At 42.6% G+C, this 24,423-nt stretch overlaps 1 protein-coding gene across 1 annotated transcript; it reads right to left on the reverse strand.

The window, feature by feature from the left end:
* Nucleotides 1-2,181: 2,181 nt before the first annotated feature.
* On the reverse strand, nt 2,182-17,607 carry meis2b (Meis homeobox 2b). Its single transcript, XM_084699759.1, has 13 exons — nt 17,094-17,607; nt 16,490-16,719; nt 16,042-16,183; nt 15,770-15,820; nt 15,296-15,346; nt 14,962-15,108; nt 12,364-12,478; nt 7,786-7,925; nt 5,593-5,669; nt 4,498-4,556; nt 4,278-4,367; nt 4,050-4,140; nt 2,182-3,128 (listed from the first exon to the last, which is right to left on the reverse strand). Exons 1-12 carry the CDS (start codon nt 17,103-17,105, stop codon nt 4,082-4,084), a joined length of 1,173 nt encoding a protein of 390 aa, XP_084555885.1. The 5' UTR covers nt 17,106-17,607; the 3' UTR covers nt 2,182-3,128; nt 4,050-4,081.
* Between the last annotated feature and the right edge of the window lie 6,816 nt (nt 17,608-24,423).

Raw genomic sequence — 24,423 nt, forward strand, 5'->3', positions numbered from 1 at the left:
CCCTCCACCTATCTCTCCATTCCTTGATTTGAAAGAGTTGAAGGGGAGGGGGACAACACAGGGGCTTTGGGAGACAACAAGATTCGAACTGGCATTTGATGTTGTAAAATCAAAGTGTGTAAAGAATTCAAAGATCTCAACCCAGTATACTGGCAAACATATTGTTAATCTATGGTATCTGTACTGAATGCTATTGTCTTGCAAACTGTATATATATATATATATATATATATATATATATATATATATATATATATATATATATATATATATATATATATATATATATATATATATATATAGAGAGAGAGAGAGAGAGAGAGAGAGAGAGAGAGAGAGAGAGAGAGAGAGAGAATATTATATTAAAGAGTATATTACAAAGTATACATAACTTTTTATGTTTATATATATTTTTTTAAAGGTGCTTTTTGTTGTTGTTGTTGTTTAGACAGAGAAAGGAAAGGAAATTGCAGCAGGCCTTCTCTCGCTGGTGCGTGAAAGAAGGCCTGAAAATAAGAGCTCTATCCACCACGTGATGTTGCTTTCTGCAGGAGGGATGACCCATATTTCATTTCGATAGGCGCTTGTTTCCGGCAGCCTTCAAAACGCATTTATCTTTACTACAGTGAGGATGGCTGCCTGCTCCACAGATCCACTCTCTATATGTACAGAGCTGAAATAAGGGATATTTTATATACAAACAATGCTTATATTATAAACCTTTAACAGGTTTATTACACTAATACCGACATGTCATTCAAATAAATGTATTGTGTTATAGCCTACATAATGTAAAGTTGGAAGTGGTCTAGAGTCTATATATAATAGAAGTTAATCAGTTTACTATCTATTCTCATTCATATTCCATGTAGATTTTATCTTACGTTTAGCCTCCCAGCTATTGGGTGGAGAACAAGACAATTCAGTTGCTATCCTGGTTTAAAAGGCTAGCCTCGGGCTTTCCCTTAATGCTTGACATTTTTACACGTCGATTTAACATGCTAATTGACACATTAATTAAAAACAAGAGACATTATCCATTAATGTTGTAAGTAAAACTGTCAAATAACTGTAACAAGTCACTGGCATTCAAAAGTGTGCATGGTCAGATTTAGCACATTACATTAATGATTGAATTTACTTAATAGATTAGAAAATGCAGCATGTAGCCCAATAATAGGTTAATATAATATCACAAAACGAAAATGTATGTTTTAGATTTAGATTTGAAACCTTGTGGATGTTTTTACCGTAATATACTGTTATAACGGAACTCCAACGTCTACGATAAAATAATATTATTTATACAGTTATTATTATCGTTCAACAAAAACTGTAACAAAAACTATAAAGCATAATAATTATATTATATTATAATAATAACAATAATAGTGATAATAAGAATAAAAGTGATGCCGTTTTTTCGATAGGCTAGATCACTCATGTAGTATGAACAATTATTATAGTTCTACTTAGGCTATTTCCTTCCTATGAGAAAATGCATGTTAACTCATCATTGTACATTTACCGTGTCCACGAGACTCTCCTCTCCCGTTAAAGTAATGTTCCTCATCAATACAGAAGCACACACACGATCGTTATTTGGTTGACATTGATAAATGATCCTCCAAGTGGCCTACAGCATTTTCCAGTGCTCAAACCCGGGCAAAGAAAGTAAAAAAAGGGTGCAAAAATCCTTGAAACAATGAAAAGAACAAGTGTTTTCAGGTTAATCTATTGGCACATATGTATTTCAATTCGGGATCGAACTTTTAAAGCTCAATATATTTCTTCCCTTTTTCTCTTGTGCAATAGTTTTTTTTACAAGGCCCTCATATTCTTTAGTAGTTAAAAAATATAACCTGGAGTTGCATGTGTTTTTTATCCCTGAATTTCGAATTGGTCATCCATCATTCCTGTCAACATAATCGAATAAAGAGAAGCGACTGCAATTTCGCCATATCGACCAAACGAGCGTGACCCTGTATATTAAAACGTATAGTTTTTGGTTATTGTTAAACCGTATAACTAATGGACACAGGGGCCTACTGCAAAATGTTCAAAAAAGCCTCTATTTACCACTACACATCCCTCAAAGAAGAGCACAATTCAGAGTCCTCATAGATCTTTTTTTTTTATTCGTTTTTATTTTTGGTTTTTAGTGCAGAAACCATTCCCTTTTCTGTGCTATAAAACTATTTGAGCAATATCTAAATGTAAATCGGTCTAGTGTTCTCACCATAACCTCTTTCAGTATTTTTTGACAGATTCCAGGAGAACACAGAATAAAATGATGACAGAGTTAAAACTGAATTTGATTTAGTGCATGATCAACAAAAACAAACGGGCAACATTCAAAATACAGATGAAAGAGAGCTTGGTCTTTGTTGGGAGGTGAATTAAACTGCAGTCCTGTTGCAGCTCAGAGATAATTCATCTTCCACAGGATCTGTCAAACTCTGATTCTAAAAACTAGTGATCACAAGAGCAAAGATAGACACAGTCAAATGAAGAGCACATTTACACCACAACAGTTAAACTCTTAGAGTCTTCATCAACTTTTTTTTTGTTAATCCACAGTGGTTGTTTTAAAATGGTTTATAAAAGATTAAGCGTCTAGAGTGTAAATATGTGTTTCTGTGTGTGTGTGTGTGTGTGTATGTGGCATGTGTGTGGTTGTGTGTGTTCACATGTATGTACAATTTTTTATCATTATATCTTTGGGAAGACTAAAAAGTTCTTGTTCCCATGGTCCGCCGTTGTAGAAAAATAAATAAATAATTTAAAAAATGAAAAGAAAGTCCTGTTAAACTGTAGCCGAGGTCACATAGGCTTCCGTTGTTCAGTTAGAAGTCTTTAATATTTTGGAAGACGTGTCTTCTCTGTCACTGTTGATAACTTCAGCGTGTTCCTGGGTGCTCATCGTCCTCCAGGCATGGGCGTTACAGAAGGTCAATGTGGTCTGTGCAGATGTGGGTGTTCCCAGGGTAGGTGTGGTCCTCTTTTTTTCCAGTGGGAGTGGCGTTAAAGTGGGCGTGGCCAAGTGGGTACAGGTGAGACTAGGCTGTGGCATGCTCTCACTGGACCACTGGGCCGGATGGAACTATCCCTGAGCAAACCATGGAGGCCTGGAACACACAACAACACATGGTCAGGCTCAAACATACTCACGTCCTCATGACTAGTAGTCCATCTATTGGCTGAGGGCAAGAACCCACATGGCAGGGTTTGAACTGCAGCCTACACAGAGACTGGACAGCATGGATTCAGTCATGTATTTCATAGTGCCTAAATATTATGGTTCCTCTGGCTCTGGCTTGATCATGCATAGGATACCCACATATTACTGCAAACAACCATATGTGCTGGCTGTGGTAAATTTACTGCAGCAATCAGCATACGGTCTCATCACAGATCAAATTAGGGGAGGGCAACATGCCTCTATATTGAGCTATTACAGTAACTGGTCAATGATCACTCAATGAGAAGTAATTGGATTAAATATATAACAAATTCTTATAGACAGCATTTTTATTCACATTGAGAATGTAATATCTCTATGCTGCTCTTTCTTTAAAAAGGGTCGTTGCTATCTGCTCTTTGGACTTCATTAGCAAAACCAAGGGAATGATCCCAGGGAAGGAGGCTGTGTTGGCGGAATTGGCCCCGGTGAAAAGTGAGGCAAATGCGGCTCCTATTTACATATAAAGAGCTCTATTAATCAAGGTAAGTGTCATTATAGCGTGGCTCATTGAGCAGTGGAGTGTGGGTGTTAAATAAAATTTGGTGTGCTCCAGTGCCTCCGGCGGGCGATACGTCTTGATTTGTGAACTGTCAGCAGCCAGGAGAGCTGATAGGACTGGAGGGGGTGAGGGAGTATTACCAGCCTCTTAATCAGATTGGGCCCACGGATGAAGAAGAGGGGGGGGGGGGGGCAGAGAAAAATGAAGAAAGAAAGAGAGAAGGAGTGATGGAGAGGAATAGAAGAGTATAGAGCAGGGGGGTTGGTGGGTGAGAAATGGAGTGGAGGGGACAGAGGTGCTACTTACATCACCCTGTTCAGTAGGTTGATCTTCAGGGTTTACATGTAGTGCCACTGTCCATCCATGCCCATGTTCATACCCATGCCGCCCATCGGTCCTGCGGGGTGAAGCAGAGGGAAGGTCACATTAAAAGTGTGAAAATGCCTCGCTAATAACACGTTATAAATAGATGTAAAGGCACATTGAAACAGGGTGTGTCTTGAGGGACCGTGTGTGGGATGGAAGGTTGCTCACCTCCAGGTCGGATCCCCATGTGCTGCTGACCGTCCAGTACGAAGCCTCCCATTGGCTGTCCATCAGGGCTATAGCCTGTTCCCTGACTCACTGCACAGGAAGACAGAATAGTTGAGTCAGTGTACTGCACAGCTACAGTACATTCAAAATATCCATATTTAAACATATATATCCATCCAAGAGTTTGGAGATAGCAAAGTATCATAGATTTCCCATTTACCTGTTCTGTTAGATTGGTCAATCATAGGCTGTACTATTCTCCTTCTGGCATTGATGAACCTGGAGAGACATAAAACACCTCTGTTAGACCAGTTTGAAATAAGATTTACTACTTTATGGTGTACCTTTAAAGATTGCCATTTTAAAATGACTATTCATTAATTTATTGTTGAATGATGTAGTCTTCTTATCCTAATGTCATTTACAAGACCAAAATATTTTGAATCCAAATAGAAATATGTCATATTCCTTAAATAGTTTTAGTGGAAATTAGGATCTTCCATGTCTTTCGGGATTATCCCGCTAATCTGGTTTATTCCTACTGACATAATCTAGGGTATTAGGAGAAAGTCACATGGCTCAAAAATCTATTGATTTGGTTGAGCTTTTTAGCCTCAGGCTGCGATAAGGTTAACCACTTTGTCATTTTCTTTACCATGGATATAGGCCACAAATGGACAGCTAGGTGCCCTTGCCCACTTTGATGAGTGCATAGAATAGAGTCATGCCTAAAATCTGGGGTGCTCTTAAATCTGTGGATTAAAGATGCACGGCTATGTAATTGGGTCTGTTGAAAACCTGATACACTTAAAGCAGAGCCCACGACGGCTTTGGGGAGAGGATTAATGGAGTGCGCCAATGTCATCACAATTAATCAAAACCTGACTTGGAGTAAGCTGCAAGTCAAATGATGCTTTTGAAGATACACCCAAATGTATCCTACAGAAACTAAATCCTCTATCTGTTCTTTTCTCGGCTGTGATCATTTCATTTGAAATGCCCCCCCCCCCCTTCACAATGGCTTAGCCATCTACAAAGGAGGCTGGGTGCCCTTCCTAAAGATACTTTAATCCATTTTGTCATACATGTAAAACAAGTTTGGGGGGAAGACTAGGGAAAGCGGTCATCTCCTCTAAATGTTCCAGGGTGTCCCAGACAGGGAAGATAGACGGTTGACGTTACATCTAAGACAGCAAAGTTCACCTTTGAGCATCCTTTCCTTTCACAAGCATGTCTGAAGACAGAAACAAGAGCTGTGCTGCAGCGACGAGGGGAAGGGGGGTGGTAGTCAGTGTGCTACCATGTCTGTACTCACCAATTATTGACTTGGAGGATGGTGAGGCCTGTGTCTTGTGCGAGCTGTTTCTTCTGCTCCTCTGAGGGATATGGGTGCTGTGGGCGACAGAGAGATGGACAGACAAACGTCAAGACTGCAGCCAAAACCAGCATTCCATACGAAAAAAAATCTAAAGTAAGGTCTTTTACATGAAGGAAAAATCCAACTCAGGGAATATAATCAATCTCTTTGACAGAGGAACATACACAGTGACTACCACCAATCTGTGCACAAGTCAGTCTCTCTCTAATTAGCATATTAAAAGTAAAAACGACTGACCACTGATTGGCCCTGAACATTCTTGTCTCAAAGCGTGTTGCATTGTGTGACATTATTTGACATTATTTGACATTACTTGACAAATGATCGGGTGGGACACAAAGGGGACACAATGCTAGCCTTTGTCTGTGTCTGAATAGGGCAGTTCCCTGTCCTCTGCCTTTCTACTGGCTGTGTGACAGGGGGAGGAGGGTGGCAGATGGCAGACAGAGGTGACCCATGTTTTGGGTGCAGGGTCGTGGGTGCGTCCCCATTTTGGCGCTGTCAAGAAAGCAGCCACCTCCTGTGGTCAGTGGTGAAGGATGAGCTTCCAAGCACTTCATTTTTTAACTGCCTTTCATCCATACACACAAACGCGCCGAATACACACATTACACACATATCCATGCACAGAGCACACACGTACTGTCCGCACACACAGATATTCACAAAACGGACACATACATGTACACACACTTATGACAATCACATACACACGTACATGCCATAAATGCATGCAGCACACACTCAAGCACATCCACACACATCCACACTAACACACACATGCACTTTTGTGACAATGCCCATTGTCGCTACAAGTGATCCTCATGATCACCTCCCAGCTTGGTGGCTGACAGTCCAGTGACGGATGACTCAGTGCTCCTCCCAGAATCCAGAACCCCCCTGATTTCTTCAACTAAAACCCTCCATCACCAGCGCCTCTGTACCAGTCCCAAATCCTACTGAGTGTTGCATCCTAGCTTGTAGTCTTTGTGCAGCATAACACTCACTTGATGTGTTATGTTACTGGAAAACCCAATGAGCACTACAGGAACAAGAAAGACCTTTAAGGTGGTATTTCAAGATGCATCAAACTCTGTCAGTGTAATGATGTTGAATATTGTCACAAACAACACTTTATTGAGACAGACCTCTCAATTAGCATGTAGGTGGATGTCAGCGGTGAATGCATGGAAACCCAACAGTTATGACCAGGCTAATGGGCTAATAATGAATAATATAATGAATCTAAACCTTTCACAGCTGCTTTCTCTTTAGCTTAAAAGGAGATCTTTTGAAGGGCCCAGAATGGGCCACAAAAGCAGACGGCTAACACTAGTTTCAGAGGGTAAAGCCCTCCCCTCCACCACCTACGCCCAGACTAAGACCCTAGTGCACAGTGGAGTCTGACAAAACATAATTCCACTCCTTTCACACCCTCTGCGGCCTATGAATGCTTGATCGCTTGGGTGTTGCAATGGGCCTTTCACAAGCCAAACTCCCCGAACACACTTTTCAGGGGCACATCCTGCCATGGCAAACACTTGTGCTTAACAAATTAGCTTGAAAGGGGATGGGGAACAGAGAGGGGATAATTCAATTAGCCTCCTTTTTTCTGGAAAATCTAAAGGTTGGTTTGGAGGAAGGGATTACTGGCAGTACAGGACCTGTGTGGGCCTTTCACTGACCAAACAAATAAGGAGCTAGGAAAACAACACAGAGCGGTAAGAGGAGAGAAAGATGGAAAGCAGCGGCGTCCTTTAGGGCTGCAGATAAAAGGTGAAACTCTCCTTATGGGGATTCTCTCGGACTTTGAAATAGTGGCACTCTGATGCCGAACAGAAGAGCTGAACTCTGGGAATGCCTGTCCTGTTGTGTGAAACACGGTTCACTTCTGAGTAAAGTGGCATCATTCCAAACAAGGACTGAAAGACCAAGAGGCCACGGTTGGACAACACGCTCCTCTCATGTCATTTATCAAGCTCAAAGCGGCGCCGCGGGAGGGTTTGTTGTTAGCTAACGGAAAACATCACAGGGGAACCACTGGCCGCTTAACTACAAAGCAGCAGTCCTCCCTATACAGTAGAAGTGCAAGATGCACAGAGGGAGCCTCTTTGGGCTGGCCCATCTTACCGTAAGGTGCTGGAAGAGCCAGGCTCGCATTATATTCGTGGCCACTTTAGGGAAGATGCCTCTCTTCTTCTGTCTCTTCTTGTCCTGGTCATCCTCGTCTCCTGTGCCCGGAGACGCCAGGCTGTTGTCAAGGCCGTCTCCTGAAATCAAAGGAAGAGAAGAGAAAACAGAGTGGAGTCAGCTTAACGGAGGGCTTTAATTAAGAGCCATCACCTCCGTCCTCTGCAAACATACAGTGAAAGGTTAGCGGTGGTCTTGTGTGAATGGCTGGGGAAACACAAGGTGGAGAGTCACACCTCCCAGCCCCTCAGCTGCAGGGTCAGGGAGAACAGAGCAGAGTCAGAGAGCTCAATAAAACCTAAAGCTATTAATCCAATCTGAGCTGCACATTTGACATGAGGTAATGACTGCAGGAGCTGCTCTCTTGACACAGAATAATGAATGTAGGAGCCACAGCCCACTGGACACAGCGTGCACCACCCTTATTTAGATACTTCCTCTGCTCTACATAGACTAATGATTTGCTCATGGGAAAAAAAGAACAATGACAAAAACAAACCTCAATCCCACCATTGAGGAATGAAAGCATAATTACCCCCTACCTTGTGAAGTGTGCAAGGTGCTAATTTGACTGTGCGTGTTTTGTGTGTGTGTGTGTCACCACCCTTGTGCCCCCATGTGTTCACTGACCAACCCCCCCACCCCCACCCATCCAGACGGTCTGTGCAGGATCTTCTGCTGCACGCAGCCGTGCATCTCGAGCTCCCCCCCCCCCCCACACACACCACGAGCGTGCATCCTCGTTTGATTGGAGCGGAAGCCTGGCACGCATCGAGGCAGGAGGCCCCCTTTAAACTAAGGTTTCCGCCAATGCTCTCGCGCCCCTCTCAACGCAGGGGCGCTCCGCCGGCTCCCTCTCCACCATTAATTGTGCATCAGCAGAGATGATTTACTTTTAACAGTGGTGGTTATTTTTCTTGCCCTCGGGGCAGAGATGCCTTGAAAGCCTGCCTGCAGGGCATGTGAATTATGCATCTGAGGGACTCCTCCCTCGAGGCAGGACAGGGACCCTACTTTTCCTAAGATTCTCCCTGGCACGTCTTTTTGTTTTTGGGAATGCATCAATCACGGGGCGGCCTATATGCGCCATATTCATGCATAAATATTTCAGCTAATGAATATGGACATTGAAAAGAAAGAGTTCCGGGGTCAGGGACTGGGGGGAGACGGAGTGGGTGGGGGTTGGGGTGGTGATGGGAGCTGTTACTGATGGTGTGATCCAAGTCAAGGGCAGGACACTGGTGGGGTACTCTGTCTCTACACTTTGATACTTCACTTTGGTCGTTGACCGTTTCTCAAACTCTAAACACACCGCTTCTGCCAGTCTAATGACATAAAGTTCGGTGGGAACTTGGAGATGAGCCTAGAAGCTCCCTGTCATTTCAAAGAGGGACGGTTAATATCCTGTCTCCCTGATAGGGGAAGACAGTGGAAATAGAAGGAGCAGAGTGGAGAAGTGATGCCAATCTAGCAGTTATGACTTCAAATTGTAGGGTTGAAAAAACAAACACCTTTCAGTCCTCCAACTCAGCTATCATACAAACCATATGTAAAGGATCCTTACAGTATATACAGCTACTGACATATTTTGGAGAAAGAAATCTTTATTTCTAAATGTGAATCTCATATAACACAAACTCAGAGTAGTAAGAAGAAAGTATGTAAGTCAGTGAGAAAGAAAGAAAGAAACTGACAGAACTCACTCGGCCTAATTATATCTAAGGAGCCCCCCTCCCTCTAGCCCCATGCCCCTCCACTCCCCATCCCTTCTTTCTTTCAGCTCCAGAGAGGGAAGGCCGCGGGGCAGATCCTCCGCCACGCTAATCGCTTCTGACTGTTCCCTGGCAACTCGGCCAATCTAACCAGTGTGACGGTGCACTCTCCAAGTCGTATCCGTGGAACGCACCCATGGCCTAGCCTCCTTGCCTTACTGCTTGGCTCTCTGCCCCAGTGTCTGCACGCGTGACACAGAGGGGGAGGGGAGGGGGGGGGGAGTTTGTGCGTGGGGGGGAGGGGGTTGGGGGGGAGGGGGGGCTTTTGCCGCAGGGAAGGCTGGAGTATGGCCCCAGGCGCTTTAGGAAAAACAGCACCCTAAGATATGAAGAGAAGACAGCAGGCAACCTTGGTTCCTACATCCCTAATGCCCCTCTACCGCTTTCTTTTTTTCCTCTCTCTTTTTCTCCTTCCTTTCTGTCCATTTATGCTCTTCCCCCACCTATTCTTCTGTTTTTCTATCTCTCCCTTTCTTTTGTCTCTCTCCTTCCACTCGGTCTCTCTCCTTCTCTCTCTTCCCCCCTCCCCTCCTCCCTCTAGGTATAACTGGGACAGCGACGGGGCTCGGCCTCGGCTGATGACATGTCCATAAGACAAAGTGCAGCCTGGCTGGCAGAACTGATTGCTGTATCCCAGCGTGCATCAGTGATGCAAACACAGTGCAGCTTGCCTAATGAGCTCAGCGGGCCCCTGATCCATCACTGGTGACACCTTTCAGCCCCGCCTGTTATTACCTATGATGCACACTGCTAAATGGAACTGCCTGGAATGTCTCCAAGAGACGGGGAGATCTCCTGAGTAGGAGATGTTGATGATGTTCTCTCAGGATGCAGAGTCTAGTCTAGCCTGGCCTTGACTGGCCTGCCCAGTGGTTAGCTATTGATCAGGGTTAGTGATAGGCTGAAAGCCGAAGGCCAGATTGAACACTTATTGCCCCCCACCCCCCCACCCCCACTCCCCTATCTCTCCCCCCAGAGAACCCAGCTTGACAGGTTCCAGGAGGACATTAGTGTCAGTGGCCTGTGATGTCATTGGCATGTCACCACTACCAGCTTCACATTCCATGTCCCTGTGTGGCTCATGATCTGTGTGACTTAGAGGGGACAGAAAAGAAATGGCACATCCTGCCAGATCTATTTAACACTGGTGTACAGGAGCTTCACAGATCCCACAGGCTCCTATTGTTTTATTTTTGCCTTTGTAATGGACATTCCCAGCCCCCAGCCCGCCCTTTCACCAACCTCCACCCCACTCCCCCAAAAAAACATTCCTAGGATAGCTCAGCCCTTCTATCTCAGGCCCTCGGAGAAGCCTCCCTGGGGGGAGGTATCAAAGAGACCCCTGTGCATATCACACAGCTTACAAGCTAACAACACCAAACTAGGAGCCATGGGTTAGCTGCATGTCTAATGTAGCCACAAGGCCATAACCCCACCGCCGACCACCCAATCATCCGACCACCTGATCACCTGACCACATACACTGTCAACTGCTGTACCTGTGGTTAGGCCTGTCCGCAACCACGTGGCAACCGCTTTGCGCTTCCCGTTAGATAAGAGTGTGGGTTTAAAGGCTTTCATCAGGCCAAAGAGGCATGACTAATGTCCATTAGACAATGGGACCCCCCCCTTCAAAGTAGCAGGTGCTTTGAAGAGCACTGGTAATCTGCAGGCCTGTGCCTCTGCTGCTGACGTAAGGGCCCCCGGTCCCTTCCTATGGTAAAACTGTTTGCTTTCCTCGTCCCCTTGAATGAGAAAAGACTGAAGAGCAGGCAAAGAGGCCCTGGGAGAAGCAGCAGGTAGGCATGCCACAGACCCTGGACCAGCAGCTAGGCTCTGATCATTCTGGCCCTCTCTCTTCCTTTGTTCCTCACACTGCTCTGTCCTTGCAGACCCACAGGGGGCATTCTGCTCCCCCTATCCTCTATGCATTCCCCCTCCAGGTCAAAAGGGCATGGACCTCGGGTGTTCCCCCGCTGTTGTTTAAAAAAAGACACCCAAAAGAGGAAGCCATTCACATCATCCTCTTGGCTTTTTCGTGCTGACATATAGGTTACAGAGTATGGAAGATATACTACAAGCTCAAAATAACTTTAGCGCTTTTAGACGCTTTTAAACACTGAGGTAGAATCAGAGGCAAGTGGGATTTAATCTGTGTTTCCTACGGGGCTTTCATCTTCCGCATTTCTCTTGTCTTGCAAAGCATCCTCCCATTGTTTTCATCAATAGCCTGGCCATTGATGCCTGATGGGCAGAGGGTGGAAAGTTGCTTTAAAGTCTATTCTAGTTTTACAGCAGCCATCCGAGAGAAAAACAAAAACAAGTCATAAAACCTTTATGTCCTCCACTGAGCTCATTACAGACCACATTAACAGCAGGCACACAGGAGAACATCATGCCTTTACTCTGTCAAGTCAAACCACTGACAGACAACAACATTTACAGTCGAGCTGAGATTTCACTGAACGTAGAATCAAAACGCTCTATCAAAACGCTCGACACTACCTATGTCTAAATGAATTCCACAAGCAACCATCCAAAGATATGAGAGAACTGTTGTTCAACACCAATGCCTGTTTTATGTATCTCCCTCAACAACAAAAAAACAGCGAACAACTCGATTATAAGTCATAGTTTGAAAAGTTGAAAGAGCTGCATGTTAGAATAACCGTCGCCTTTGTATGGGGTCAACAGTGAGGTCACCTTTGATATGGAGCGAATTGCAGGGGATCTAAAGGTCTCTCACCGAGTTCACTGCTGTTGTCCCCACTCTGGGAGACATGGCCCCCACTGGAGGGCCCCGGGGTGCCCACGGAGGGTGTGGAGTGGGCGTCATCCAGGTCTCTCCAGGATGCTGGGTTCTAGGGTTCAGACAGAGGCCAACACATCCCCCCATTTCACCAACACACCAGGAGAGGAAGAAGAACACAGAGGGGGGAAGAGAGAAGAGAGAGAGGAAAAACATTACAGAGCAGAAGATACAGTTGGTAGATAAACACTATTGTAATCAAGCTCACACTCATTCCCATGCCTCAGATAACCAGTCCACATAATCAGGATGAGACTAAACGTGAAGATTGATAAAGAATGATTGCACAAATAATCCCAAAGACTGAAAATCCAAGTTACCATTTTCCTTGAGATGGATTTCAAATTAGGCCTAGTCCAAAGAAAAAGAACTGAACTGGTAGCAAAGTCTATATGAAGAACAGTTGATGAGAAAGAGAGAGAAAGGTCCAGAAGCATGTGAATCCTCCACTGTCTTGGCTGTTTCTGTGGGCCACTATCTGACGGAAACCCTATTTATTGGTACGTTGGCCCGGGTACTCAGACAACCCTAAGCTGAAGCCAAACAGCAGAGCCCCCTCTTCAACCTCTTTGCGTCAGCTGTTTGCCGGATGGTGATCAGATGAAGAGCTCGGCGAATGACAAGAATAAGCACAGCAACAATGGCACAGTGTGAATGAGGCCTCTCAACCATGGACCTTTTTTTCAGGGGAACACACAGTAATTAGGACCTTTCTGTACGCAGTGCCATTCAAAGAGGTGCCATGTGTTTCCACGTTTATCAAGCTAATGAAGGACTGTTCTCCAATACCCCAGCTGTTGCAGTTCAATTACCTGTATTACAGCATTAACAATTCTTATAAATGTGTCATGGAGCGCAAATTAATTTACAGTTTTATAGACAGAGAAGCAGTTGATGGGACTCGGAAGGAACCACCAAGCGTGTGCTGCAGTTCAGGTTAGGTGATTCACACACATGGATCAGAGATAGAGCTGAAGTCACCCCCAAGCCACAGCTTGATAAACCACAACGTTACTGCATGAACATGGTGCAGTGCATGCACACATATAGTAGGCATATAGTGACACTATTTCACTCTGCAAGGGAAGCACTAATGAGAATGGGAGCTCATATTCGTATATTAATAATAATAATAATAAAAAAAGGTTACGGTTTTATCACAAAGAAGAACAATTTGAACTATTTACACTTTGCTTAACTACCCTCATTGTTAGGGTAGGTCTTCGCAATTGAATGAGTGGATATTGATCATATTTTGATAAGAAACCCAACTTGTACTGTACCACTACACTACGTCATGTAGATATCATTGCAATCTTACAGCCTCCTGTCTTGTCAAGTGATAACTAGTTCCAACACAAAGAAGTTATTAGTCAGATCAGCTGTAGAGCTGCGTGTGTTTGACGACACGGGAGAATGAAGAATGTACACGATGGAGGGGTTGTTTCTGTATGGAAGGTATGTCACAGAAGGAACCAGGAACTTAATATTTATTGGGGTCAAAATAGCTCAAACATGCTATATATGTCACAGCCACGTACCATGTACAGATGGCATCATCATGATAGACTAGACTGCCTTCCATTCATTCAATTACTTTGGGGGGGGGGGGGGGGGCAGTGTCTTTCCTTTTGACGGTAACAACAATTCTGCTATAGAGAGAAATGCGACAGGAATGCTCTGCTGTTTCCCCAGGTTCTTCTGAAGAACATTGCCACCTGATTATGCTCCTTTGTAAATAACACAGGAGCGGGGTGAGAGGAAAAGACAGTGTAGGGGCGACACCATGGGACAACAAAGTGACAAAGACCCCCCTCTTTACCAACAATAATAATCTGATCGGTTCAGCATTCAAGTGTTAATAAAACACTGGGCTTTAGAGATTTCTAAGAGGGAAAGGAGCAAACCGCACCAAGCCAGCTGCAGTCACACTGGACTCTTCAGCTGCCCGGTCCACCATCATCATCAAGAGACAGCCTCAAAAGATCTCCCGCATTGTCAGAACAACAAAAATGTACATGAAGGACATTTACAATGTATATTCTTCATATTTTTTTCTGTTTGATTAAAATACTATATTTTATACAACATAGGGGGAAACAGTCTACTCTGCTTTAGAACCTTCTCAACAAAGTGTTTTAGTTCTTGTCTTCTCTTTTTCTATGAAGAAACTTCTATGGAAATTAGTTCTGAGGCCTTGCTACCCACAGCGCCCTCAGCAGGAAAGCATGCAGCAATCAAACGGCAGATTGGATCCTAGCAACACATTAATAAATCAATATTGAGCAGTTACTTATTGATATAAATATAAACCCAATGGACAAAAATGATCTTTTAATGTTTTTAGTTGATTTACTTTTCTTTAAGTTGAGCTCAAACAACTGTTTCAATCAGCAATAGTGGTGAAAATGTTCTGAACACCATACAAACTGTTCTTGTTCAGCACAGTTTCCATTTATCAGGACCAAGGCACTCAAGGTCAAATAAATACACACGTCATTGGGATGTCTCAATGTTCTTTCAAAAGACACTCACGTGATCTGCAAGGTTCGTTGAGGATCCGGATAGGTCGTCAAAGTCGGCTTTGACACCATCTCGATCGTCTATCACCAAGTCAATTGGCATTTTGCCTTTCAAACAACTAATGTACCGATGGCAAAAGTTGTCGCACAGCTCGTGCACCTAGAAGGGAAAATGTACAAACATTTTTCATGTTATTGCATATCCACAAGCATCATATGAATTAAGGAAATTATTTAAACATTGCTTATTTTTGTATTTATGCTGGTATTGTACACTTTCAAAAAACATAATACAATATCAGACTGCATAGTAAATAATATGTTTTACAATTAATATCATGTTTTACCTTTTCTAATTCCAAAAGATGGAATCGTAGAACTTGAATGGCTTGGATCATCTGTAAAATAATCAGAAGGAATGTGCTGTATGTTGAGGTCTCATTCAGGCCAATCACATCCAAAGATGCATAATACACACTCTATATGATGTGATGATCCTTAAACACTAAGACAAGTTACAGCTTGTAACATTACTTTGAATAAAGTCTTTTCTAATTCAAATGGATACATTAGCACAGAAAAGGTTCCTAGAGTAAGTGCTTTGGGGATGCCCAAGGCAAGGACCTCGGCGGCATCCCACGGCAGAGGAACAGGAAGGGCTTTGACAGTTACAATTTGTTTCCTGTTGCCTCTTCGTTCAATACAACATTAACACACATCTATGGATACAAAATGTATCAAAACAAAAAAATACTGAAAAAAGTTTTGTAAACCCTAATGTGGATGGGGAAAGGAAGGTTTCAAAGCTGGTGAATGCTTACCAAGTTATCCAACTCTGGGTTAGAAGAAAATAGGGGTTTCTCAGCACGAATCTTTAAAAAAAATGATAGTTAAATATTTGCTAAACATATTTTTGCAATAATTCTATTCTTTGAATGCACAGCGACAGCCTATAAATTCAAGGATACATTAAATAACAATAATACTAATAAAATATACAAATATCAAACAGCGGAGCCATGCAATAAATATAGTTGCCTAGAGTGTAAAACAAGACAGTGACATAAAGTCAAAATAAATAAATTAGAATTACTTGTTTTGCAAAGACAGCGATGTCCTCGTTAAATGAGTCAGAGGAGCACACATCTCCGCCCGCCACTCCAGGCTCTCTCGGCGTGCACGTCGCCAGCTCGCACTTCTCAAACACCAGTGCAAGCAATGGGAATAACGGGTGACTGCGAAGTCATGACGATAGCCATTATTTTCTTCAAACAACACATACAACCAATCTGTTTTTATAACACTGGCAACACTTCTATTTACACTTCATGCAGTTAAGAGTATGCAGATGCTAAACAACCCAAAACATAGACTTGGTAGTTTTACGGGCATTAAGGTATTTATCGAGCCTCACCGAATTACAAACTAGAGTGGCTAGCGTTATCTCAAGTTTTGATTTTTGATTCTTGATTTCTTTAAAGCCTAAAAAGGGTGGTAAACTCGATTGTTGTCCGTATGAATAGATGAGATTAGATGCGCACCCATAGATCTGATCTTTGTCTCTTTTTAGTGCGTCGTTGACAGCACTGCCCATACTGCTGGGCATTATGTTGTGTGGTGCATGGGCTCCATAGTGCTGGGTTGCATGTGGGGGTGGCCCGTGATTCAGGTGATGGACTTGCGGTAGCGGCCGAGGGGCATGCGGGTCTCCGTACATTGACGTGGGGACTCCGACCCCATCCATGCCACCGTAGTGGGCAAGCTCATCGTACTGGAGAAAGAGAGAGAGAGAGATAGAGAGATAGAGAGAGATAGCGAGAGAGAATGACCTATTAGACACTTTGCATTGAGACCTACAATAGGCTAGTGACATTAGACCGTTTTAATCCTCCGTAAATCCTCACCAAATATTACACGTTAAGAAAATACAAGGTCAGTAAAGTTTTGCATATACATAAAATATCACTTTTGAGACAGTCAAACATATTTGTGGGTATTATTCATGCGCCTCTGACAAAACCCCACCAGGTTTGATAAAACGGCAAACCCTCTTCAAGTTTAAAATCAAAGCAAAATACACATTTATATAAAGGAATCACAATATGAGAGACGGACACCAATTATTTAGTATGATGCATAACCTACCCTTTGCGCCATGTGGCATGCGCAATTTGAAGACACAGCACTAAAATATGTTGTTTCAATGTGGGGTCGAGGTTCAGGATATCAGTTGGGTGCTTCTTTACATCCAACTAAGAATTATAATCCGCTCTTGTAGCACCATGAATAAGAGCACATGTGCATACTAAACCCGAATACACGGTAAACAATTGTCATACATAAATAAAAACTGACGATAGTCAGAAGTTTCCAAACAAGCGCATTGGTAACTCGCACGTATCAGTCCAACTGTCAATCAGTAAAACTGGTTGTCAAGGTAATCTTTGTGCACAGTTTTGAGATTATTAGTTCCAGTAGAAAGTACGTTTCCAAAGCAGCAATTTCCCCTTTAGAATGGAATATAATAAGAACGAGCGTCCCGGCAGACTACGTCGAAGTGTCTGTCCTCGTGTCCATGTATTCCCGCTCCGACATGAGAGGGTGTCAGCGAATGTTAGCAGGTTGGCTCTGAGCGCGCTTATAGGATAGACTGGCTGCGCTATCAACGAAAGAAGGTGATGACGGAACCCGGAAAAGGGTGGGTGTAACCAGTCCTATGCAGCCAAAGAAAGGAGGATTGGAGCTATGCCAGTGACACGCCGGGAAATACTATTTGCATTGGACAAGGCAGTGGGTGACGCAAAATAACTGTCACGTCTTGTCACCAAGGTAGTGAGAATATCAACTACAATTAACGCTCAAAACGAATCTGGCAGTTCAGCAATTTATCACCCACATCCCTGTAAAGATTATAACTGTAAATATTATTTAACACTAAATTTTTCTACATGTGAAAATTAGATATTGTCAGATGATCAGTGCTGGAGAAGATAAATTAGAATATAAATTCCGAAAAACGAAATTGGGTGGTGCATAGGCCTATACATGTGTAAAGTTGTGCATATTTGCAATGTGCAGGGAAATCTGCGTATTTAGGCTACAGGCAAGAGGTTGATCAACTCAAAAAATGTATCTCAGATTGCCCAAAAAGCGTATTTAGGCTACAGGCAAGAGGTTGATCAACTCAAAAAATGTATCTCAGATTGCCCAAAAAGCGTACAATCAGGCCTACTGGAATTCTATTAAGACAAATATCAGGGAATGTGCAATTGACCACAATGACCTCACGAGTTAACCTTAAATTCATTGTCAATTTAATGGTAGTCAATTTATTTAGATGGAGGGGTTGACAGAACAGGTGGTAATCGTTTTGAGCACTTGGTCAAGCGTTGGGATTAGATCAGAGATGCAGCCTGAATTACAGGCCTAGGGTATTTCAGGTTGTGGAAAAACTGAGGGCGTGTTGTGTGTTGACTCCAGACTGTTAGCAGTTTTCATGTGGAATATGAGCCTATTTCTTGAGCATGTTATGAAAGAGCAACATGGACAACAAAGTGACCAAACTGATTTGATTAGCAACGGCAACTGCAGCATAACGGTTCCCGACCTATGTTGTTAGTCGGACCAATTCACATTTAAGAAATGTACATATCACGTTCATAATTGTTTCTTAATTTCATGTGAAGCATCATATTGATGTTTGAAAGTAACGAGATAACCTAAGATAAACCCGTGTTTATCTTCAGAAACGATACTCATCCGTTTCAGAAGAAAAATTCGATTTTATATTTATTAGAATTGCAAGATCCTTAAACCGACTAAGATAACTATATCCTTTATGTTTTAAATACAAACGAATAGAGGTGGTGAAACATTGACATGTGTTAGTCTTATCATGTCAGGATTGGCAATCATTGTATTTGTATTCCCAAAAATTATATTAACAATTTGAACATTTCACCCAAATAATTAAAAAAATGTAGCCTATACTCGTTTTTTTTTTTTTACTAAAGCATTTAATGAATTAAAATGAATTTCAGAATTATGATGTAAGCTACTGACGTATTGGTTTACAATAAATTACAATTTATAATATGAATCCGAGACTTTAGGTTAGTCTATAGAATATATAGTTAATAGTTTACAACTTTATTCTGTATTTCAACTTTGGCGTGTGGCCTTATCCTTCCTCTCATACGTAGGATAGGCTGCATGCGACATCATTCTTTTCCCATCGCATTTATCCGTGCCCTCAATAAGAAAATTAAATGAAAACATTTTACGTAACATTCAGCCTTTATAACCTTGATAAAGTAGCATTTGCTATCAGAAGGATACTGACCGCAAAGGGGAGTTAGCGTTGTAGGCTATTTGTGAATGAAAAACTGCATGTATCATATCAAAACTAGTCAACATGCATTCAAGATAATATACATCTGTACCTGTAAACTTCACAGTTCATGACACCGAATCAATCTTACAGTAAACAGGCTCCTATTGAAGGGGCAGTGTCTATACGTGGACAATTACTGAAATCCATTGCCATCTAGCGGCTTAAATGATTTCCTCATTTTCACACCTCAAAATGAGAGATACCGATGTTTTTATGTATTTGCCCGAATAAAAATGCCACTTATCTTTGGTACATATGTTGGCCGTTTTAGACTATACATTAAATGCCTAAATACACTAATAAGAAACTGTAACCCGCAAAATAATAATTTTTCCTTTAAATGATCACATTTGAATCTACAACTAGCTTTTAGAAATGCAAACACACAAACGGAACATTCCTTTCCTCTCTTTATATTAAAGAGTATCAAAGACTTGGGGAGAAAATAAGTTAGTTATATTTTCCTAAAAAAAATGCACAACTTAATGTATTACTATTCTGTGTTCAAAAATGGTACGCACTTCCCTTTGATATGCCATGCATGTGAATTATTAAAGGCATATATTTGAATTATAAATACACTAACTATTCAGAAATAGGCAAAACATGGACCATGCCCCAGGCTAAGTTCTCCCATTGCACATTATTTCCTCGACTCTCTCTCCATTTCCTCTGCTCCTCATTTCTCCTTCTTTGTGTTTACCTACCCCCTCCCCCTCCCCCCCCCCTCTCACCCACCCAATGATCTGAATGTAGGCTGATTCACAGTGTCATGCCTGTCTTAAATGTAATAAATTACCATCTTCCTGCAGTCTGAGTACCCTCCGATGCTCCACCAGAGACTGGCCCCCTGTACCAGCATCCCTGACCCCTTCTACCCCGCACCCCCTTCTCCCCCCTCCCCCCAGCATCATCCCTGGTCTGGCTGGCTCTGTCACCCGTCATCCTGTGCCCCAGTGAGAATCATTAGCGTTGTCAGGACTGGCCCGAGAAAGGAGGCCAGCAGAGACCTGGTGTGTGTATATTTGTATGTGTGTATGTGTGTGTGTGTGTGTGTGTGTGTGTGCGTGTGTGTGTGTGTGTGTGCGTGTATGCAAGGCTGCATGCATGGCAGTGTGTGGATGGGTGGTGTGTGTGTATTTATATGTGTGGATGTATGTATGTATGTAAGGCAGAGGGGAATAGTAAGCAGTTTTCTGTGTAGAGGGAGAGAGAGGGTGATGAATGGTGAACAGTGCACATGTGGCAGGTCTCAGTGTTTGGGTGAGTGGAGCTGTGGAAGAGAGTGTTGCTTTTTGTGTACATATGTATGTGTGATTGTGTGAATGTGTGGGAGGGTGTTTGTGTCCGTGTGTGTCCGTGTGTGGTGTGTATGCGCGGGAGTATTTGTGTGTGTCTGTGCAGGTGTGATGTCATGTCGCAGTGGTGCAAAGTACCCTGGGTACAGAGGGATGAGGAGAAACAGTAAAGAACAAGTATAAAGAGCAGAGGATGGAAAAAAACATATTTTGTATTCTGTCCTGTTTTTAGTATCACATACATGTACACGCCTTCAATCCAAGGTAATGAGGAATCACAAAAAATGGATGAACAAAGAAGAATGGTAAAGGCCCTTGTAGCTATCACTGGATCCCAAAGACAACATGGATTTAGTGAGAAAAACATCTTCAGACGACCCCTCTGACTGTCATTGTGTGTGTGGTTGCATCCTATTTTTTTCTACTCATCCTCGCAGTGCGTATCTTTCACCAGGAGTACACATGAGGACGCCAAGCTCAGAGAGAAGGTATACTTCACTATCATCATAAATCAGAATTACCTCTTATAAATCACACGACTAATGCAACCCATGCATGCCATTAATCATTCTTAGAATCAATCCCATGCATGCCATTAGTCATTAACTGGAGCAACACACTCTGTCTGCACCTCCCTGTACACAGCTAGAGCAACTGACAGAGGCCAGAGGAACGCATAGTCAGAAACATGTGTGAGTGCCTGAGTGTATGGTGTGTGTGTGTGTGTGTGTGTGTGTGTGTGTGCATGTCTGTAAGCTTGCGTGTGTGCTTGTGTGTGTGTTGGACATAGAGAGAACAAGAGAGTGTTATAGAGAGAGTTATGTACACATTGGGAATTTATTCACTGCATTTTGTGTGTTTTACGGTAGACACAAGTTAGATACAATCATGTAGAATGTATACATGCAATATGTGTGTTTGTATGTGTGTGAGTGTGTACAGAAATATGCACACACACACACACACATTTACACACATAAAAGCAGGGTGAAATAAAAGGATGTAATTTAGCCTCAGATACATGCAGAGGCCATATAGAGCATCACCTACTCATGAAGGCTTTGTAATCTTCTGAGAGAAGGTCCTTCCCTGACAAACAGACGAAGACACAATAAGATGCTGTGCTGTCCTGTCATGATTACCATTTCATTGTTCTGAGTGGGGCGCCAGAGTGATAGAGTCCCTTTAAGGCTTGTGTGTGTGTGTGTGTGTGTATGTGTGTGCGTGTATGTGTGTGCGTGTGAGGGGTTGAGACGCTCCATGCTCATGTGTACTCTCTCTCCAGTCTGGGTGTCAGTATTAATGAGCCCAGATTTCATTTCCGATGAGCGATTATTTGACTGTTCATTTGGCTAAGATTTATGACGGGCCCTATATCTATAGCCTACAGCGCTGGTCTAGTCTTTAATAATGGGAAATGAACACATTAATCACCCTGTAGCAGTCAGCCACTGAAAGCCAGCCATAGTATCTAATCTGCAACATTGAAATAGCACAAAAAAACACCTTATATTCCTTCACAATCCTTATCTACAACAATGGGCCTGGAAAAATTACCAGTGTAATTGAATATGATTTAACATAGTAAAATGTGAACAAGAGCCTCACACAAGACTGTGTAGAAAGAGCCACATAATATGTTTAGTTCCTGGTGATGTGGTTTAAGATATCCCACTTGCTCAACCACACTCCCTGTTTTCTTAGTTGCTTATCGCTGTAGTAGAACAACACAATAACCACAGCAGAACCGTGAGGTTTACCCAGGGAGGGTTGGGTAAGAGGTGGAGCCCAGCGTCAAACAAAACTGCATGAGTCACACAGCCACCTATTGCTAGACCACACCCCACTCAGGATGTGTGGCCTGAGATCAATCGCTGTCTCCAATAGGAGCCCAGCGTGAGGTCAGTCTCCAAGCCAAGCAAGTCCTTCCTTCAAGCAGCAGCAACCCATTGGCAAGCACTAGAGTACAGAGGACAAAGCCCAGATGAACATAGATGGGGAAAATGCAGAATCTAATCACAGCAAGATTACATTGAGGCCATTGAGAAAAAGGCTCTGATCCATTTAAAATCAAAAGCCCATGCCGACGGTAAACACACGATAACGCTTCAAAGTGCAGATGAAACCAATCCGCTCAGTTGTTGGCCATAGGCTTGGATTGACATCATTCAAGCACCCACTTTTAGGTTCACCTGAAATCGTCGGATATTACTTATTTTTCTCACTATCTTATTTGTTGTGCTAGGGGCAAGCTCATTCATATCCACTGAAAATGGTTTATCACAAGATTTCCATAAAATCCTTGTTTTTAATACAAGTGTTGCCTCCAGGTTTCACAAAAACAAAAACACAACAACAACAGAAACATATAAGCATGTTAACTACACATCTTTCATTATTTTAAGCTCCCTGTCAGTAGAGATCTGACTGGTCATTAGCTATTCTCTATTTGCTGGAGTGTGTTGTTTTCCTGGTCCCTCAGGGTAATGTGGATAGAAGTCAGCCAGCTCATTATACTTCCATTGGAGCGTTTTAATTGTTTTAATCCTAAACAAAGACTTGAGTCTATGTGGCCACTTATGTTTCACCTCTCACATTTATTTCCTCCCTTGAAGAACCTTACCCACACAATGAGGACTGTAGGTGTGGACTGATAGTATTATACCTCTACTGGCACTTCTGGGAGAACTTTGGTCTTTTGTGCATTCGGCCAGTGAAACTGTGATGTGGTTCCTCTGGAATAGGTTTGAGTACTGGTATATCATATTGTAAAGAGATTAGAAATGTCTTAGGGATGGTTAAACAAAAATTTATGATTGAATGTTGCTCTTACAAAATAGAGCCTGGTTATGAAGTTGCATATCATGTGAATATCAACTAGATTTTTGAAAGCCTTTTGACAAAGGTAATTTGTCAAAAAATATATAATAAAGGTGTTATATTAATTTGCCTTGGCTACTGTATTGAAAATAAGGTAACGTGATTTCAGAGTGGTCAATCATTTAGTTTCAGTTGAGAGCACTAAATGTCATGGCTTTTAAGATACACATAGTTAAAAGCCCATAATCGTTCTGAGCCTCTGGCATGGTCATGGGCATAAATTCTCTGCCTGCCATGAAAAACACACCACAGCTTAATCGGAAATACGAGATTTTTTTAAAAATGACATAGTACCTCCTAGTGGTAGATCTCAGAAAGAGCAACCAGCTATTTGCCAGCTCGACGTCTCTATCTACTGGCCAGAAAAGGAAAGTGGAATGGAAAATAATTCCATTCCAAACAAACCAACAACTTATGTTTTAAGAAATGAAAGATTAGGACAAAACCATGACAAAACCAAATAGCTTTACAAACCAAGATCAATCACAGGCAAAACACATATTTGTTCTACTGTCCAGACAGACCCTTTTTCCCAGTTCAAGACACACCTTAATGTTGTCCTCATTCAGAGATCAAAGTGGAGATGTTCATTGATGATGTGGCCCCTCTGACACCAGTGGGACCCAGTCATGTTTTGCTGCAATGCCATTGTCCGGACAGGCTTGGAGGGTGGATGTGCTGCTTGACTGGCCAAGCTAGGGACAGACAGATGCCCTAATTAGGTGAAGGAGCAGCAGTGTCACTGCCCTGCCATGTTTGGATGCTTGGGCAAGCGTGAGGGATCTTCATGATAATATACAGTGGGAGGATAATGTGACATAAGACTGCCTAAAGCTATGTGTTTATAGCATGTGTATTTGTTTCTGCGCCGAAGGAATATGAAGGAATACTATATTTTTGAGGT

Source organism: Hypomesus nipponensis, chromosome 6, assembly GCF_054491055.1.
Source record: "Hypomesus nipponensis isolate SF chromosome 6, ASM5449105v1, whole genome shotgun sequence".
Taxonomy (NCBI): domain Eukaryota; kingdom Metazoa; phylum Chordata; class Actinopteri; order Osmeriformes; family Osmeridae; genus Hypomesus; species Hypomesus nipponensis.

Bases quoted from the DNA above. Each gene is read 5' to 3' on its own strand.
- meis2b (XM_084699759.1), bottom strand. The intron at 16,184-16,489 runs GTGCGCATCTAA...ATGACTTCGCAG, and splicing joins GACAAAGATCAGATCTATGG to TCACCCGTTATTCCCATTGC. The intron at 15,109-15,295 runs GTAAAACATGAT...TTTCCCTTCTAG, and splicing joins ATCTTTTGGAATTAGAAAAG to GTGCACGAGCTGTGCGACAA.